Genomic DNA, 20,214 nt, shown 5'->3' on the forward strand with positions numbered 1-20,214 from the left:
CTAATGAATCTATAATCTAATGATAAAGCATTTATTTCTTTATAGTCTGTGATAAACCACGTTTCATTTAAAAACAAGAAAAATGTAAAAACCCATTAACAAAAACTTAGCTACGTGACGTTGACCTCAGAGTAGGCTATGTGTTATTTGTTGCTTACAAATACATTTATTTCTGAATTTGTTCTTCTGGTTTTTTTTTATTCATACTTTTTATATTTTGATTATTTTAATTGCGGTATGAATGTATATTTTTCTATACCTCTTTTCTTTTGTTCAAACGGTTGGTAAAAGGATAAAAATGGAATGAAATGTTTAGATGATTCACAAACAAAACAGAAATAAGTAATAACTTACTGTTACATTTTCATACATTTATAGATAAACACAAAACATAAATGCCTAAACTGTGTGTAGCTGACTCAGTAACTATTTTTATTTATTGTTTTATTTATTTTTTTATTTTGGCAGATCTGCTTTTCCTTATACACATCAATCCACTTTATGTGAGTCTCCTCCCACAACAACTCACCAGTGAAGCTCCTCCCACAATTCCCTAATAAATGCTGGAATCTTCCCACCAGCCCACAAGTGAAGACGACAGTTCATGAAAGAAGACTGAGAACATGAGTGATCCAGAATCCTGCAGAATGGAACATGAAGATCCTGAAGAACAAAGAGGTTGGTGTTTAATCTTGATTCTACATTTATGATGCTGAAGAACATTAAGGTTATAGAACTTAAAACCGTCTTCAATTAGATTTAGTGGTTGTAATTAGCAAAGTCTTAAAAGCTGTGAAATAACATTATATAAATAATATACCAAACACTTTTTATGAACTGGGTACAAACTGGAGCCTGAAACAGATTTTTTTCAAGCAAAGGATCAGTGAAAGGAGCAAACATTTATATTCATCGTGAACATCATGGTCAGGCAAAATATTATGAGCTCTTTATCTTACACTGATTTTATAACTGGCGATACATTTTACAATTCTGACACTGAATGGGATGGGAGATTTTTCTCAATGCTTCATGAAGCTTCGAAACCTTTGCAGATCTTTGGTTTTGAATCAGAAGTTCGGAGCGTGCATTGGATTATATCTGTATTCTAATAAATATGATGTTAAAGCTCTAGGAGGAGTTAGAGTCAGAAATGTTTGTCTCAGAATAATAATAATAATGTAAAATGTAAAAATGTAAGTTTGTCAAATTTCAGTAAGTCATATTTCAGTAAGTTGGCTTTCTCAAGCCAACTTAATAAATGCTGAAAAATTCTCATCAGTGTTCAAGTGAAGTATATAGAGTTCATGACAGAACATTGGGAACATGAGTGATCCAGAACCCTGCAGAATGGAACAGGAAGACACTGAAGAACAAAGGAGACACACTGGAGAGAAGCCATAAACGTGATCAGTGCGGGAAGAGCTTTGCAGTAAAAAGTTTGCTCAATGATCACATGAAAATCCACACTGGAGAGAAACCGCACACGTGATCAGTGTGGAAAGTGTTTTAGACAAAAAGGACATCTTAAGGTACACATGAAAATCCACACCGGAGAGAAGCCTTATACATGTAATCAGTGCGGGAAGAGTTTTGCACATGCCATCTCTCTTAAAGTACATCTGCGTTCTCACTCTGGAGAAAAAACATTTTACTGTGATCAGTGTGGAAAAATTTTTCTTTCAGCATTACTCTTGAAGAGCCACCTAAAAGTTCATACAGAGGAGAAGCCTGTGACACACTGTGACATGAGATTTGGTTGGCAAGGAAATATGAAAACACATGAGAGGATCCACCCAGAGATTTCTTCTTTGGGCAACATCCCAGAAAAACCATCTAAAGTTCAGACTCGTGTGGATCTTGTGTGGACTTTTTCTTGTGGGGTACTTTTTAATTACACTAGAAAAGACACAGTGTGTGAAGGATATATTTTGTGTGTGTGTGTGTGTGAAGACTTTTACTACAGAGGGTGAACTGAAACTGCAGCACACTGGAGAAAAATCTTACAAGTGTTGACGCTGTGACAAGCAATGACAGTTCTAGACCATAGTAACGCAGCTCAAATGTATGTTTCCAGTTGATTTTGTAAATTAGGCTAATGTTGCATTGTGATGTGATAATGAGCAGTGATAACACTTCTAACATCTATGCCACGGCTGCACGATTATGAACAAAAATCATAATTTTTGTTTCCCTTGATATTGTAATTGTGTGGATTAATATTGTAGATGGATAACAGAACAGAATTATTCATTATTACAACGTCACACTCACACTCAAATCATAACATGGATGTAGCCTAACAAAGAATTATATTGTGAAGAATAAAGTGAATCTGAATTCAAAATGTTTAAAATTATTCATTTTTATCACTTACACATTGTATCTAAACAAAATATTTTTGTTGCATAAAGCTGTGAAATGTGGGCTAACAAGTCAACAAACAGTTGAAACAGTAAAAGAGGAAAATTACAAACAATAGGACAAATAAAATATAGAAAAAAAACCGAATTGAAAAACAATTTGGCCTACTTAAAATAATTGCCTACAATACAGAAATTGAATTCAAATGTAAAAATAAAACAACGCATATTCTTGAATTAAGCACATTGTTTTTTAAAGCTACTAAAATTATTCAGTGAAGAGCAATGAAGAAATCTCGTTTTCTTTTGTTGCTTGATTAACAATAAATGACAGCGACAGCAGCAGGTTATTATTTAAGGACTGAGTGCACAGATCTAATATGCTGACAAGCATTCAATTACTTTCCCAAATGTTTGTTCCCTTAAAATATAAGTGAATGTATTTAAGTGAAGCAAATTATTTATCACCAAGACAATATTTTGGTGTATATTTGTCCATTTAAGCGCATACCCAAAGCACAAAGTCAAAGTCAATTTTTGGTTACCAAAACATACCCAGAATGATTGATTTTAGTTCCCAGAATGTTTCTTTTTGGTTTGCCAATAAAGTTTCTCAACAGAAATAGAATGTGTGTCAGTAATCATCCAGCACACCCACGACACAGTATACCTATAAGCAATGTGGAATATATTAACGTCTATAATCAATATTATACAAACCAGACACAAAAAAAAAGATATAAATTCAAATAAACAATAACAATGACTTCAATAAAGCTATGGTTTTATTTGTTCACAGACAGAATGGAACATGAAGATCCTGAAGAACAAAGAGGTTGGTGTTTAATCTTGATTCTACATTTATGATGCTGAAGAACATTAAGGTTATAGAACTTAAAACCGTCTTCAATTAGATTTAGTGGTTGTAATTAGCAAAGTCTTAAAAGCTGTGAAATAACATTATATAAATAATATACCAAACACTTTTTATGAACTGGGTACAAACTGGAGCCTGAAACAGATTTTTTTCAAGCAAAGGATCAGTGAAAGGAGCAAACATTTATATTCATCGTGAACATCATGGTCAGGCAAAATATTATGAGCTCTTTATCTTACACTGATTTTATAACTGGCGATACATTTTACAATTCTGACACTGAATGGGATGGGAGATTTTTCTCAATGCTTCATGAAGCTTCGAAACCTTTGCAGATCTTTGGTTTTGAATCAGAAGTTCGGAGCGTGCATTGGATTATATCTGTATTCTAATAAATATGATCATATAATTATAATATTTTGGTTTTACTGCATACTGTTTTTGTAATGAAATACATTACAATGAGTAGCAAATAGTATCTGCCACTAAGAAAAAAAAGAAAAACTGGATCCAGTATACTATTTACACTTTGTGCAAACGGGGGGGGGTTACAATTTTAAAGTCCCCTTGCAGTTATTAATTTTATCCCTTAAAACTCATCTTTGATGACCCCCAAAAGGTTTCACTCAAAGTTCATTAAGAATATGTTTATCCCACATATCATGTATCTTGTGAACCTGTTGTTTTTCCCCTTCATGTTTGGTATCATTTTAAAGGTCTTTCTGCGATTGGTAAATTGGTTTCAATTTCACAGCAGTCACTTATATTATGAGAAATATTGAAAACTTTTGTAGAATTGTGTTCTGCTGAGGAGGGGGTGTGTTCCCCTTTAGGGGTCTGTGGGAATGTTTATCTATCTCCAGCCAGATGTGACCCTGGAGCACAGAACCTAACAACCAAATGGTCTTTTATGTTTTTACAGCTGGTTCAAAGATTTCTTTGTTTTTCTTATTTTGGATATATAAGGGAAGTGACAAAACACAACTTTGGGATTCTGTAGTCAAAAAAAAAAACCCTATGCAGTGTGTGAGAGTCTCTGGAGCTCTGCACCAGAACTCTCGCTGCTGTGTGTCTCTCTGCTGTCAGGTATGATTCAAAAATGTTATTGTGTTAAACACAATGTGCCCATAGAGCACACTGTAGTTGTTTGTGCTACTACATGTGCACATAGGCTAGTTAAGTTTATTCTTTAAAACACAAGATTTCTTTGCTGTAAGTGTTCTTTGAATTACTTAGGTAAAAGGTTGTTGATGCTATGCATTTTAGATTTGGACAGTTACATGTGTGACTATGTTAAATTTGTTTGTCTCCTGCGTGGAACACTTGGCTATTTTCCATATAGCTACAGTAAACCATGTACAGGAGCAGGGTTGCCACGTGGCTACAATGTGATTCATAATTGCATTATCTTTTCTAAATTGGCTTCTAATTGTTTCATTATGTAATTGGCATGATACAATTTTACCTGACTAATAAGAAATTGTTATATTTGATTTATTCTGATCTCTTCTGAAATAATTTTTCAAGTAGATTAATGTGTAGTGGTATTTCCGCAAATCTGCGTTCAGGACAGATCATACGGAAGCACCAGTGGATGAACCATGGGGAACACTATTAGGGGCTTCTGATTTCTGACTGTCGCTGGCTTAACATGGTGTAGCTCTCGTGGTTATAGGAGAAAATACACTTTTTGTTATGAGCACGCAGGGTGCAGCTCACTTAAAGGTATTATAACCACTCTGCATCCTCTGAGTAAGTTCAGAACTGACGAGTTTGTGTCCGTGGGTTCACTATCGGCCGAGTGCAATTCCTGTGCGATACCTGGTCCCTAATGAACGAAGAATTGAAAGTATGGGATTTCCAGAATACTCAAATATCTAAATTAATATACAGTCGATATCTGTGATCAGCTTTTAATTAGAAATATTGCCTAAATTTAATGATCACGTGAAATTGGAGTCAGATTGAACACGGAGCTAGACTAAAATGTAAACTAAATCCTGATAAATTCAGAAGCGCAAGTAAATGACCGAAAACGCATTAAACCTTCGACCAGGCCGCTGGATTCCACTTTTTGGGCCGGTGGGTGGATTCTTACAATGACCAAAATGACAAAATATCACAATTTTTTATTTGGGAAAAAAAATAATTTAAATAGCTTGAATGTAACTTTACAACTCTAAAGCATTATTTAGTATACATAGATCCATGAATAAGTAAATTAATAGTCCCTATATTTCCACTCAGTCACATCAGCTATTGATCCACTCCCTTAACTGTAGTAAAAGCTACACAGTGGAACTATTGGTTTAATTCAACCATATATGTGACCCTGGACCACAAAACCAAGTAGCACGGGTATATTTGTAGCAGTAGCCAAAAATACATTGTATGGGTCAAAATTATTGATTTTTCTTTTATGCCAAAATTTCTGGCTGTCGCTGGCTTAACATGGTGTAGCTCTCGTGGTTATAGGAGAAAATACACTTTTTGTTATGAGCACGCAGGGTGCAGCTCACTTAAAGGTATTATAACCACTCTGCATCCTCTGAGTAAGTTCAGAACTGACGAGTTTGTGTCCGTGGGTTCACTATCGGCCGAGTGCAATTCCTGTGCGATACCTGGTCCCTAATGAACGAAGAATTGAAAGTATGGGATTTCCAGAATACTCAAATATCTAAATTAATATACAGTCGATATCTGTGATCAGCTTTTAATTAGAAATATTGCCTAAATTTAATGATCACGTGAAATTGGAGTCAGATTGAACACGGAGCTAGACTAAAATGTAAACTAAATCCTGATAAATTCAGAAGCGCAAGTAAATGACCGAAAACGCATTAAACCTTCGACCAGGCCGCTGGATTCCACTTTTTGGGCCGGTGGGTGGATTCTTACAATGACCAAAATGACAAAATATCACAATTTTTTATTTGGGAAAAAAAAATAATTTAAATAGCTTGAATGTAACTTTACAACTCTAAAGCATTATTTAGTATACATAGATCCATGAATAAGTAAATTAATAGTCCCTATATTTCCACTCAGTCACATCAGCTATTGATCCACTCCCTTAACTGTAGTAAAAGCTACACAGTGGAACTATTGGTTTAATTCAACCATATATGTGACCCTGGACCACAAAACCAAGTAGCACGGGTATATTTGTAGCAGTAGCCAAAAATACATTGTATGGGTCAAAATTATCGATTTTTCTTTTATGCCAAAAATCATTAGGATATTAAGTAAAGATCATTTTCCATGAAGATATTTTGTAAATTTCCTACCGTAAATATATCAAAAAAATTTATTATCATTAGTAATATGCATTGCTAAGGACTTCATTTGGACAACTTTAAAGGCGATTTTTCCCAATATTTTGATTTTTTACACCCTCAGATTCCAGATATTCAAATAGTTGTATCTCAGCCAAATATTGTCCTATCCTAACAAACCATACATCAATGGAAAGATTATTTATTCAGCTTTCAGATGATGTATAAACCTAATCTATGACTGGTTCTGTTGTCCAGGATCACATATGTTTGAACCAGGAACTGATTCAGAGGCAGAAGAGTGAATTTTACAGGGTTGTATATAAGATCATAGGCCTTTGGCTTGACAACATTATCAAACAGTTAATAATGTGTTGCTAATCTTACACAAACCATGTTCATGTTCACCATCTCAGTGTTTTTGTTTAAGTTATGGCATTATTAAATAGTTTTAATATCAGTGTTATATTAGATATAATTGTGTGTAGTTAATTAAACATTTAATAGTTCTCACTGCAACACATGGGATTTGTGATAATAATGTTATAAAAATAATAATTAGAAGATCAATATTTCCAATTCATGTAAAGTTCCAGAGACAATAATTAATTTATATTAAAAATCATCAAAACAATCATACTTTTTTTTTTGTCTTTGAATTCATGATTTACTTAAAATTAAACCTTTTCTTTCAATTTAGATCTGATGGAAGAGAGCGAGGAGAGCGAAGATCTGAGTGAAGCAGAGCAGAAACATCATGCCAAAACTGGTAATTTGAGTCGCTCACAGACTAAAAGCAATTTCTTACAGAGAAGAACAGCCAAAAAGCACACTTGTCCTCAGTGTGGAAAGAGTTACCTAAACAAACAAAGTCTTAAACTTCACATGATAGTTCATAGTGGAGAGAAGCCTTACACTTGTGATCAGTGTGGGAAGAGTTTCACATTACAAAAAAGTTTTAAAAGTTCACTTGAGAAGTCATAATGGAGTGAAGCCGTACACATGTGATCAATGTGGGAAGAGTTTCGGAATGAAAATAACCCTTACTGGACACATGAGGATCCACACTGGAGAGAAGCCATATACTTGTGATAAGTGTTGGAAGAGTTTTGCAAATCTAAGCAATTTTAAAACACATCTGAATTTTCATTCCGGAGTAAGACCATATAACTGTGATCAGTGTGGAAAAAGCTTTTTTGGGGCAAAATCCCTGAAGGACCACCTGAAAGTTCATACAAAGGAGAAACCTCAAATGTGTTCTTTGTGTGGAAAGAGTTTTGGTCAGCTGCAACATTTAAAAAATCACCAGAAAAGACACAGCGGTGTGAAGAATCATATGTGCTTTGATTGCGGGAAGACCTTTGTTAGAGATGCTGAACTCAAACTGCACCAGAGAATTCACAATGGAGAAAAACCTTACAAGTGTTCACACTGTGACAAGAGTTTCAGTCATTATGGATCTTGGAAAAGACATGAGAGGACCCACACTGGAGAGAAGCCGTATCACTGCTCTTCATGTGGGAAAAGTTTCACTCAATCATGTTCTCTACTCCGTCATACAAAAAATATATGTCTGAAATCGAGTCATCAAAAGCTAGTATAGGCCGATACTGGTCAAAAGCCTATCAATCAGAGAATTCCTAAAATCTTTCACCAAACTCTTCTTCAAAGTTTTTAGAAAGACATAAATTGTTGTTTTCACAAAGAAAACTTACTTTTGTCAAATCTTTTTAAAATGGTGAAACACTAGCATGAATTTAGACATGTGTATAGCTATATTTTAAAAACTTGTTGTATTTTGGGTCCTCAATGTTCATGTAGGGCTTTTTAACTATTTCCCCACCATTGACAGAGTTTTCTGTCATTTATGACCCAACGCTTCCCTGCCATTTTCAGCAGTGCAGGTTTTTACTGTTATATGGTGGAGGTGCTATATATTACACGTCTTCTGAAAATGTACAGAATCTCTGGCTCAAAGCACAAGCGAAAAGAGGCAGAAAAAAAGTGATAGAATCATTTCATATGCACATGTTGAAGTCTTTGACAAAAACACAATTTTCTCAGCCTTTTGCTCAAAATGTTGCTTTCTAAATAAAACTTACCTGCAAAAAAAGAATGCTTGAAGTAGAATCATTTTGTCGTTGTTCTTTAAAAGCAAAGGCTTATTGTATGTTCAGATATTTATAGCCTATACAACAAAATATTTTGGGGGCCATGAAAAATTTGTGAAAATGATCAAAAATACTGATGCTATCTGGGAACTTTTTTAAAGCGCTGGTGGGGAAAACAGTTAATTTATATGAATTATACATGACTTCTAACTGCTGCTGAAAAGCCTCTTCACTTCATGTCAATAGTTCCTTTTTTCACCTCATTCATTATGCTGATGTTTCAAATCACCAGTAAACTGTCAAAAGCTCATTTCATTGGTGTCAGCTGTGTAAATAAATGATTGTAAATGAGAAAATTATGAATTTTAATTCATTTAATTAACATGTACATAAAAATGTATGTAATGAAGTATTACTTTGTGTTGCTAGTTTGGAGTTATGATCACTGTGGGGCATCTGTTAGAATGCACAAGTCTTTGTTCTCCATTTACATTCTCTTTATTCCAGCTTGTTTCAAGTTACAGGTGGACAGAGATGTGGTTAATTCTTTCTGCACGCACAAATCCACTAATGCAAGATTAACTGCATAAATAACACTAAAAAAATGATTTCCTTCTGTCCGTCGCTCCACTGCAAACTAAAACAACTTCCGCCTAAGAACGCAATAATACTTCAGGCAGTTATATGATAAGACAGTCTATTAGCGCCCCCTACTGGACTGACCCACACTTTCCTTTCCAACAGCCGCCCCCAAATTTGTTCCACGAATTTGCAGTTATTGGGGCAACCCTTTGCGCTCATCATCTGTAGTAGCGGGGAGGCGGATCAGACGGCTGACAGGTCTGACATATGTCCGATCATTCACCTTAACTTCTGCTGTACGTATTCGACCATCAGCTCCGGTGAACACCTTGCTTATCCGTCCAACTGGCCATAGTGCTCTCGGCAGCTGAGGGTCTACTATGAGCACCACTGTGTTTGGTTGGAGGGGATCTGTGTCAGTTTGCCATTTCTCCCGGATTTGCAAAGCAGGCAAGTAGTTTTTTAGGAACTGTGACCAGAATCTATCTGCAAGGACTTGACAGGCCCTCCAGCGCCTCCGACTGAGTAAATTGGAATCATGGCATTCCAACCAGCGCTCTGACTCTCAGTGCAAATTTATGGAATCCCATAGAATCTCCTGAACGGATAGGAGGTCCATCCATCAACTCTGCAGTTCTCCGCAAAGCTAGTTGGTGAGGCTGGCCATAGTGCTGAATGAGAGAGGCCATTGTGTCTGAGTAAGGGTACAGAGAGTTACTATAAGAGTCAGCGATTAAGAGGGCTTCTTCAAATTTGAGATGGTCCAGCAAAATTTGGTATTTGAACCTCTCAGTTGCATCAGGGGGGAGGATATTCTCCAAGGATATTCGCAGTCTTGCAAACTCTCTAGGGTCATCACACGTGAAGTCTGGGATTGAAGGTTTGGGACCCCTATACGATCTCTCCTGGCTACGTGGTCGTACATCAGTGAAGCTGTAGTCCCTTGGAGGTGGCAATGGAGGAGCAGCAGTATTAGTAAGGCTTGACCATGATTCTGATTGTCCTGTTTCATCATCTGGCTGTTGATAGTTCAGCGTGGATGGGGAAGATGACGGCTTCAGTTCTAGTTTAAGAATGCGTTCATTTAGCTCCTCCAGGACCTCTATGATTCTGTGATCTGGATTGGGCTGTCTTGGTCTCTCATCTGATGTCACTGGGGGAGGTGGTGGTGGCCAGTCTTCATCCTCTTCAGCAATAGCCGATTGATGAACAGGCTGAGGTGGTATATCAGCTACAGTTTGCCTCATTCTGACACTAGGAGAATGTTCTGTTGCTAATGGCAGAGGATGAGGAGGTGACAAAGCATAATTCTTGTCCATTTGACGTTGCATATCCAAGACAGTCTGGTATAACTTCCTGTTCCTCCTGCAGCTGCTGAAGAACTTCTAACATAGGCGGGGTGTGCTGGGATGGTATTGGTGTGCTCTCATAAAGAGGAACATAAGCTGAGGCTGAGGGCTTTGCTTCCATGCCTTCTATGCTCCAGTTGTATGGAACGGAGTGCTGGGGAAGAGGTGTCATCTCGGCGGGTCTCTCCCTATATCTCCTGCTTTCTCTCATTCCCGAAAAATGTTCAATGGGTTCATCAAATACTATTGGACATGGAAGGTCAACCTCATATTCCTTTAGCCAGACAGGAGGGTTCCTTTGTCGGCGTGAACGAACATCATCTGGTCGGAAATCTCTGTCTGATGGAGCACGAGCCATCTTCATCCACAGTAATCACCAGATCCGGCTCGAAGGACCAATGTGTAATGAAGTATTACTTTGTGTTGCTAGTTTGGAGTTATGATCACTGTGGGGCATCTGTTAGAATGCACAAGTCTTTGTTCTCCGTTTACATTCTCTTTATTCCAGCTTGTTTCAAGTTACAGGTGGACAGGGATGTGGTTAATTCTTTCTGCACGCACAAATCCACTAATGCAAGATTAACTGCATAAATAACACTAAAAAAATGATTTCCTTCTGCCCGTCGCTCCACTGCAAACTAAAACAACTTCCGCCTAAGAACGCAATAATACTTCAGGCAGTTATATGATAAGACAGTCTATTAGCGCCCCCTACTGGACTGACGCACACTTTCCTTTCCAACAATATACATTTTACAACTTATTTGTAAAGTCTGTATGGACTCACACCTTGCCAGTGTAAGTGAATGGAAAGTAAGCAAAGAAAATCTTGGCAGTGATCATTTTCCAATTTTTTGTAAAGTTAATGTTGATGTGTATGTATACAACCAAATAATTACATTTACAGCTGGTGTTTTGTCAAAGCAAATTGGGAAGATTTTAAACAACAGGGTAAGAGAGAAGCTCAATATTTTCAAATGAATGGTAATGTAGATATTTTTGTAAATAAAGTCAGCTCGATCGTAAATGCTGCAGAAGAATACATTCCTAAGAAAGTTATAAATCAAAACAGGAAAGTAGTTCCATGGTGGAAAGATGAATGCTCTATATCAGGGGTGCCCAACCCTGCTCCTGGCTATCGACTGTCCTGCAAAGTTTAGCTCCAACTCTAATCAAAGACACCTGCCTTTAATTTTTAAGTGATTCTGAAGACCCTAATTAGTTGCTTCAGGTGTGTTTGATTAAGGTTGGAGCTGAACTTTGAAGGACAGTCGATTGCCAGGAGCAGGGTTGGGCACCCCTGCTCGTAAGGAATTGTCCTCTCAAAAATTTCAGGAAAAACATGAGCATGGATAACTTGGTAGAAAACAAAAGAAAAGCAGCTATTGTGAGAAGAATGTGGAAATGCGTGGAGAGAATTTTGCTCAAATATCGGTAGCTTTTTCTACAGCTGCTTTGAATGCAGTCGAGGCAGTGCGACTCTGCCGATCAGCATGTCAGAAAGCAGCGGACAGAGCAGCGCTAATCATGTAATCACTGTGCCGGAGGACGAGGTTCGGAGGGCCCTAAAGCGAGTGAACGTCAGGAAAGCAGCCGGTCCTGATGGGATTTCTCGCCGTGTTCTGAGGTCTTGTTCTGATCAGCTCGTTGGTTTGTTTACATCCATCTTTAATGAGTCCCTTGCTACCTTGGTGGTTCCCACCTCCTTTAACCCTTGTGTGGCGTTCATATTTTTGTTACTCAGCCAGTGTTCGTGGGTCTGGTGGACCTGCTGCAGTTTTTGGGTTTTTAATTCAACACAATTAAAAAATGTATGTTAAAATACTCAACAGATGTTTACTTCATCCCAATTACAAGCAATATAAACAGCATATATGGTCAAAAGTTGCCCTTTACCTTTGTTAGATCACATTTATGAATTAAAGTGCTACAGCCTTGTGTGGGAAAGGCAGGGGCAGAAACACAAAACTCACACTTACACTCACACTCTAACAGACTCTCTCTCGTTTACACACACGCACATACACACACATAAACACACATATCCATACTAATAGCAGGCCCAGACAATAGGAGGACAGAGTGAAGGTACACAGGCCCTAAAATTTCCACACTTTTATTACCCCCGGGTCCAGTGGACCTGAACATCCTGTATGTAATATAAGTGTTTAGGGGGGTGTACAGTGTGTGGTCATTGAAAATTTGTTCTGATATATGTTCTTCACAGAAAATGAGCCAAGGCCAATGAGTATGAGTTTGAAAAAATAATTAATCGTATCATTTTTCTTTTGACAAAAAGTGAAAACGGGTTCCACAGACCCGTACACCATACAAGGGTTAAAAAATCTGTCATCATCCATGTGCCTAAAAACAATAACCCCTCTTGCCTGAATGACTATCATCCAGTTGTCCTCACGTCAATAGTCATGAAGGTCTTTGAGAGACTTGTAAAGAAGAACATTTGCTCCTCCATCCCTGATACTTTGGACCCTCTTCAGCTTGCCTATCACCCCAATAGATCTACTGAAGATGCCATCTCTCATGTCCTGTACTCTTCCCTCATGCACATTGTCAGCAACAATGGCAACCATGTAAGGCTGCTATTCATCGACTACAGCTCAGCTTTCAGTACTATAGTCCCCATCAAGCTAGCTTCTAAACTCATGGACTTCGGCCTGAATTCTTCACTCTGCAACTGGATTCTAGACATCCTCACTGGTAGACCTCAAGCGGTGAAAGTAGGCCAGTTCACCTCCAACTCCATCACCCTGAACGTGGGAGCTCCACAGGGCTGTGTCCTGAGTCCTCTGCTCTACTCTCTCTACACACATGACTGCGTGTCTTCACACAGCTCCACATCTATTATCAAATTTGCTGAGTCCGCATACTTGGATGAGGTAGAGAAACTCACATCATGGTGCTAGGACAAATGTCTCTCTCTGAATGTGAACAAAACTAAAGAGCTGATTGTGTACTTCAGGAAGAGACAGCAGCGGCCCTATACTCCTCTTATGATCAGTGGGACCCCAGTGGAGAGGGTGAGCAGCTTCAAGTACCTTGGTGTAAACATCTCCGAGGACCTGACTTGGACTTCACACATCCAAACTCAGGTTAATAAAGCCAGACAAAGACTGTACCATCTGCGACAGCTGAGAAAATTCAGGGTTTCGCCAGCAATCCTGAAAACTTTCTATTCAGGGTCCATAGAAAGTGTATTGACTCAGTGTATCTCAGTGTGGTACGGGAACAGCTCCAGTCAAGACTGCAAAGCCCTGCAGGGAGTTGTGCGCTTAGCTGAGCGCATCTCAGGGTCTGCTCTCCCCTCTCTGCAGGACATCTACCTCAAACGCTGCAAAAGCAGAGCTGTTAAAATCATCAAGGACCACTCTGGTAACTGTCTTTTCATTTTGCTGCCATCTGGTAAGCGCTTCCGTAGCCTGATGGCAAAAACTGAGAGACTTAGGAGGAGCTTCTTCCCCCAGGCCATCAGGCTCCTAAACTCAAACTCAGTTTCTAAACATCAACATGACTTCACTTAATAATCAGTAAGATATTTAATATACTGACATTGTCACTCGCACACAGCAATTTCTGTAATTGTACTTTTTTTCTTCTATTGCTGCTATGTAACTACCCTGTACAACCTGTTTGCACATTCTTCTCTTGTACATTCCCGCTCATCTTAATATTTATTAAGTCTACAGTATACTGTCCTGCGCATTTTATTTTATTTTTTATATTTATCTTACTTTTTCCATACCTATATTTATATAAAATTTTCTTTGTGTTTGTATTCTATAATAATTGCACTGTCCATGTAGCGGACCTGACTTATATTTCACTGCTGGTTATACAGTATATTCTCTATATAACCATGTATGTGACGAATACAAATCTTGAATCTTGAAAAACTGATCTAGGTGATGTATGGAATATGATTAAGAAAATGGGTGGGAAAAGAGTTCATAGAACAATGCCAGTTCTGTCAAGCGGAGATTAAATTACTGTGACAGAGAAGGAAAAAGCCAATTTATTAGATAAGGTTTTCACAAGCATACATAATGGTAGTCATCTCAGTGATTATCATAAGAAAAAGAAAGAAGAAACGTTAAGAGATAGTAGACTGGTACTAACTAAAAAGAAAAATGAGAAATGCACCTATGGATTTGGAATTCAATATGATGAAATAACAAAGAGCTATAATAGGAACTAAAAATTCAGCCCCAGGACAAGATCAATTGAGCTATACAATGTTCCATCATCTGCCAGAAGAGGCTCTAAAGGTTGTATGAATTATTTAACATGAAAAGAGCAAAAATCCTACCATTTCAAAAACCTGGGAAGGATCCTGGAAATCCTGAAACTATAGGCCTATTGCTCTAACATCACATCTTTGCAAGTGGATGGAAAAAATGATTGTTCAAAGGTTAACATATTTTATTAGAGAAAAAAAGAGTTAATTTAACAGTCATCAATGTGGTTTTAGAAAAGGTAGGTCTACTACAGATGCTATACTAGAAGAAATTATGGTGCCACTAAATGTCAAATTTTTTTATGCATGACCATTTAACAGAGGCGGACAGTAATGAAGTATTTTTACTCTGCTGTAAAAGTACTTCTCAGGTGTCTGTACTTTATCAGAGTGTTTTTCTTTAGAAAACTTGACTTCACAACATTCCAAAGCATAATATTGTACTTTTTTACTGCACTACATTTCATATTAAATATAATTTAATACTAATTACATTAGAAATCTATTACTTTCTTACTTTTACTCAAGTAAAAGTAATTCAAAGATTTACTTGAGTACAAGAAAGTACTACATTTTTAATGTTAAAGGTAAAACAAACAACAACTTTTATTTATGAAATGAAGTGCAGTAAAAAGTATGACATTATGCTTTGGAATGTAGTGAAGTAAAGTTTTCCAAAGAAAAACACTGATAAACTACAGATACTTTTTAAATGTACTTTACTCAAGTAAAAATACTTCACTACTGTCCTCCTCTGCCTTTTAATGATCTCCAGATGTGCAATGCCATCTGTTTTTAATATAGATGGATTACCGAGGTTGACCTGTGACCTACGTGGGCGGAATATGAGTTTTGTTTAAATTGGGCATGTCAAAGTTCAAAATTGAACATTTCATGCTTGTTTTTGAACGTCCAGGACAGCTGTGGACCACATGTGCGCGGTATCGGATGGCACGCCATCACAGGGATTTTGGTCAGTCTACATGGATGTGAGAAAGAGATAATGGTTTAAGGACAAAATCAAAAAATAAGTAAAAGAATAAACAATTTTAAGAGATCAAAGCATATTGGGTATATATCCCTCTCAAGTTCAAGTTCAAGTTGCTTTATTGGTATGACATTTGTGTTACAATACTGCCAAAGCATTTTAGATGTGTAAAATACAGAATATAATTACACTGCCAAAGTAAAAAGGAATCAATAAATGAGTAATAAATTAGAAAAAATAAAATAAAAAATAACTCTCTCTCTCTCTTTCACACACACACACACACACACACACACACACACACACACACTGGCATATTCTGGCTGTTTTCTGATTCTCAGCATTATAATGAAATGAAAATAAAGAATTAAAAACTTGGCTTAATGAATAAAATAAACAAATCAATAAAAATAAAAACTTTGAGCATAATGAAAATGATTTACATTTTCAGGAGGTTGAGAAATTATGTCTTTACACAATGGCAGCAGAGCCTCAAATAAAAGGTTTGCAAATAGTTGAAGCTGAATTATAAAATCTCAGAGTGCAGAGAGCTTTTTTACATGTCTAGCTGTAACAAAGAGGCAGTGGCGTTAGGATCCATGTGCAGTTTTATTAGTTCACAAGGCAGGTCATACAGGCAAAGATCGGTAACTGGTGTTAGACCCAACGAAGGCTGGGCAGAATCGTAAACAGTGTTCGTGATCAGGGTCGAGGCAGGCGGCAGACAAACAATAGCATGAATCAACAAGGCAAGCAGGGTCAGAATAGGTAGGCAGCAAGCAATCGTAAACGGGTAAACAGTCCAGGTAATCAACAGATAATCAACACAGGGAAAACGCTCAGGCAGGTAGAGACCAGTTGACAACGGCTCGCACCTTCTTGTCGTCCATGGCTACCCCTCCCGAACTGATCACGTACCCGAGAAATTATACTGTCTCTTGGTGAAACTCACACTTCTCGGCTTTGGCATATAGCTGGTGGCTGATGAGACGTTGTAAGACCGCCCGGACATGCTTGACATGATCCTCGTACGAATCTGAGTAAATTAGGATGTCGTCAATGTAAACAATGGCCCAGCGATTTAACATGTCTCGCAGTCTTCCATTCATCACCCTCACAGATGCGATTGAGGTTGTAAGCACTGCACAGATCCAGCTTGGTGAAGTATCTTGCCTTTCGGAGCTGTTCCAGAGCTGCAGGGACTAGGGGCAAGGGGTAGCGAAACTTTATTTTACTGAAGGCCTACACGAGATCGGGGTATTCTGCAGGGAGCTGACAAACAGGCGTGCAATCCCTCTCCTTTCTGACCGGAGTAGCGTGGAGACAATTCTGATGGCAGGACTATGACCACTGTGTAATCTGTCCCTCGGACCATGAGATAGAGGGGTTGTGCTTCTCTAGCCAAGGCAGTCCCAGAATGACAGGTGTACGTGGGGATTTGAATACGAAGAGGCGGATAAGTTCGGGGTGAAGAGCTCCAGTGCATAATTGAAGGTCCGTGGTAGTGAATTGGATTTGGCCAGTGCCCAGCGGCCGGCCATCTAGCGCTGCCACTGCCAAATGAGACGTACAGGGAACAAGAGGAATATTATGAGTCTTGGCAAAACTAGCGTCAATGAAACGATGAGGAGGTAGTTGAGAAGCTTTTATCTTACTGAAGGCCTCCGTGAGATCGTGGTATTCTGCAGGGAGCTGACATACAGGCGTGCAATCCCTCTCCTTTCTGACCGGAGTAGCGATGAGACAATTCTGACGGCAGGACTCTGACCACTGTATAATCTGTCCTTCGGACCATGAGATAGAGGGGTTGTGCTTCTCCAGCCAAGGCAGTCCCAGAATGATAGGTGTTCTTGGAGATTGAAATACGAAGAGGCGGATAAGTTCGGTGTGAAGAGCTCCAGTGCATAATTGAAGGTCCGTGGTAGTGAATTGAATTTGGCCAGTGCCCAGCGGACGGCCATCTAGCGCTGCCACTGCCAAATGAGACGTACAGGGAACAAGAGGAATATTATGAGTTTTGGCAAAACTAGCGTCAATGAAATTTCCTGCAGCCCCTGAGTCAATCAAAGTCATAGCCTCAATGATCTGCCCATTACATTTTAAGCTGATTGGAATCTCTAAAGCAGAGGAGGTACTTTCTTTCTTTTTAGACTTTAGTGTAGTATACTAGAGCTAGAACGGCTAATGATGTGGAACAGAATTGGAAAATGTCACAAGCCAGATTTGAACTTGTACTACTCAATGTGTTAGGGGGTTGAAGGTCCAAATTGCAGTTTCAGTGCAGTTTCAAAGGGCTCTACACGATCCCAGCCAAGGAATAAGGGTCTTATCTAACGAAACGATCTGTCATTGTCTAAAAAAAGAAAACATTTATATACTTTTTAACCACAAATGCTTGTCTTGCACTAGGGACGTATCACGATACTAAAGCCACGATACGATACGTATCACGATACAGGTCAATTTTGCAATTACATTTATTTTGAGCAGAATTTCATAAATGTAATATTTGTTTATTGTACATTGAATAGCCAGTGTTATAACAGTTTTGATAACTGAAATTTTGTAATAACAAACAACAATATAAGTGAAATAAAAAAAAAAAAAATATAAATAAATAAAAAACTTAGAATAGATCTTCCTTCTGCTTTTTAAGTCTCTGACTCGATAACTTAAGTATAATGCCAAGTGCTGAAACATGTCAACAAGGCTCAATGGCTGAAAAAAACTTGAAACATATTCCATAAAAGCAAAAAAAAAAAAACTGTAACAATCTTAACTTTCTCAAACACTTCACATTTTGAAACACCTTCACATTTTGGTCTCAAGTGGTGGAATGTGCAACAAAAGACATCACTTTACACAATTACACCTTCAGATTTTTATGCAGTAACAACAACTGATCAACATGCTCAGGGTTAAGAGTACTCCTCTTTGCTGTAATGATATCTCCAGCAGTGGAGAACACCCTCTCTGCTGCTACACTTGTACCAGGGATACAGAGGGTACAGCTTGCCAAGTTTGATAGTAATGGGAAATCAGACTGGTGCTCCTTCCACCAGATGAGTGGATCTCCTGTAAAAGGTAATGCCTCTGTATCTCTGTATTTCCTGACTTCATCAGAGGCCTGATTATATGGTGACACAAGTGGATGTTTTGTTTTGGGAGGGGGAAAATGCATCTCCAAATAAGTCCTCAAGAGCACAAGCGTCCACTTTCTTTCTCTTGCAGGGTGGAGACATATCTGTCTCAGCATGCTTTCTGTTCTGTTCTTCATTATTCTGGTTCTGAAATAATCATAACATGACATTGTAGTTAATAACTTTTACAGATCTCATGTAACCCACATTAATAAAAACTTAATAAAAACTAAATATTTTCAGTTGATCTCCAACAAAACATTTTTACAGTGTAGATAGATAAAACATATATGCAGTGTAAAAGAACCTATAAAACCAAGTAATAAGACAATAACTAGCATTATAATATAACTAGCTGATATAATGAACATTAACTAGTTAATTCGTGTTAAGAAGTAGCTTTTTTATTTTATTTTTTATAAAGTTTAATTTTGAATAGTGCGCTGCTGCTCACGTTGCTAAAATGGCCACTCGACGTCACGTGATGCGACAGTATCGATACAGCAGCAGCTGTCAGGAGTTCATGACGATATATCGCTGTATCGATATTCTGAGCACAGCACTAGCAGCAAGAGTGCGGAACGAGAGACCGTAATCCGACGCCGAACCTCTGCCCTGGCGTAACGATAACAGCTGCTCACCCGCCTCCTTTCCATCAGCGGGATGTTCGAACACCTCCTTGAACTCCATGTGCAGCTTTATTAGTTCACAAGGCAGATCATACAGGCAAAGATCGGTAACTGGTGTTAAACACAACGAAGGCTGGGCAGAATCGTAAACAGTGTTCGTGATCAGGGTCGAGACAGGCGGCAGACAAACAAGAGCATGAATCAACAAGGCAGGCAGGGTCAGAAGAGGTAGGCAGCAAGCAATCGTAAACGGGTAAACAGTCCAGGTAATCAACACAATGAAAACGCTCAGAAATGTCTGCAAGGCAAAACAAGACTTCGCAATGAGAGCAGGGAAGGCACAGTTTAAATAGACCGGGCAATAGGAAACACCTGTGCAGGTGATTAGTCTCTGGCATGGGGCATTGTGGGAATTGGAGTCCGAAAGGATCGCTCAGTACTCCGTGCATCAGTACTCCGCTCAGTACTCAGTGATGGTTCCCTCTGGTGGTGATCGGAGGGAGCCACAGAGGCTGAATTTGTGACACTAGCTCACAGAGTGAAATGGGAGTCAGTCGGGGGTAGTGGAACAGCGCGCGCGCGCACACACACACACACACACACACACACACACACACACACACACACACACACACACTCACTTTTGTC

At 38.4% G+C, this 20,214-nt stretch overlaps 1 protein-coding gene across 1 annotated transcript; it reads left to right on the forward strand.

Moving 5' to 3' along the window:
* The first annotated feature begins 517 nt into the window (after positions 1-517).
* LOC107658383 (zinc finger protein draculin-like) lies at positions 518-7,502 on the forward strand. Its single transcript, XM_016446905.1, has 2 exons — positions 518-678; positions 7,216-7,502. The coding sequence occupies exons 1-2, from the start codon at positions 624-626 to the stop codon at positions 7,497-7,499; spliced, it is 339 nt and encodes a 112-aa protein (XP_016302391.1). The 5' UTR covers positions 518-623; the 3' UTR covers positions 7,500-7,502.
* The last annotated feature ends 12,712 nt before the right edge of the window (positions 7,503-20,214 follow it).

This window comes from Sinocyclocheilus anshuiensis, unplaced genomic scaffold (genome assembly GCF_001515605.1).
Source record: "Sinocyclocheilus anshuiensis isolate Anshui unplaced genomic scaffold, SAMN03320099.WGS_v1.1 scaffold795, whole genome shotgun sequence".
Classification (NCBI taxonomy): Eukaryota; Metazoa; Chordata; class Actinopteri; order Cypriniformes; family Cyprinidae; genus Sinocyclocheilus; species Sinocyclocheilus anshuiensis.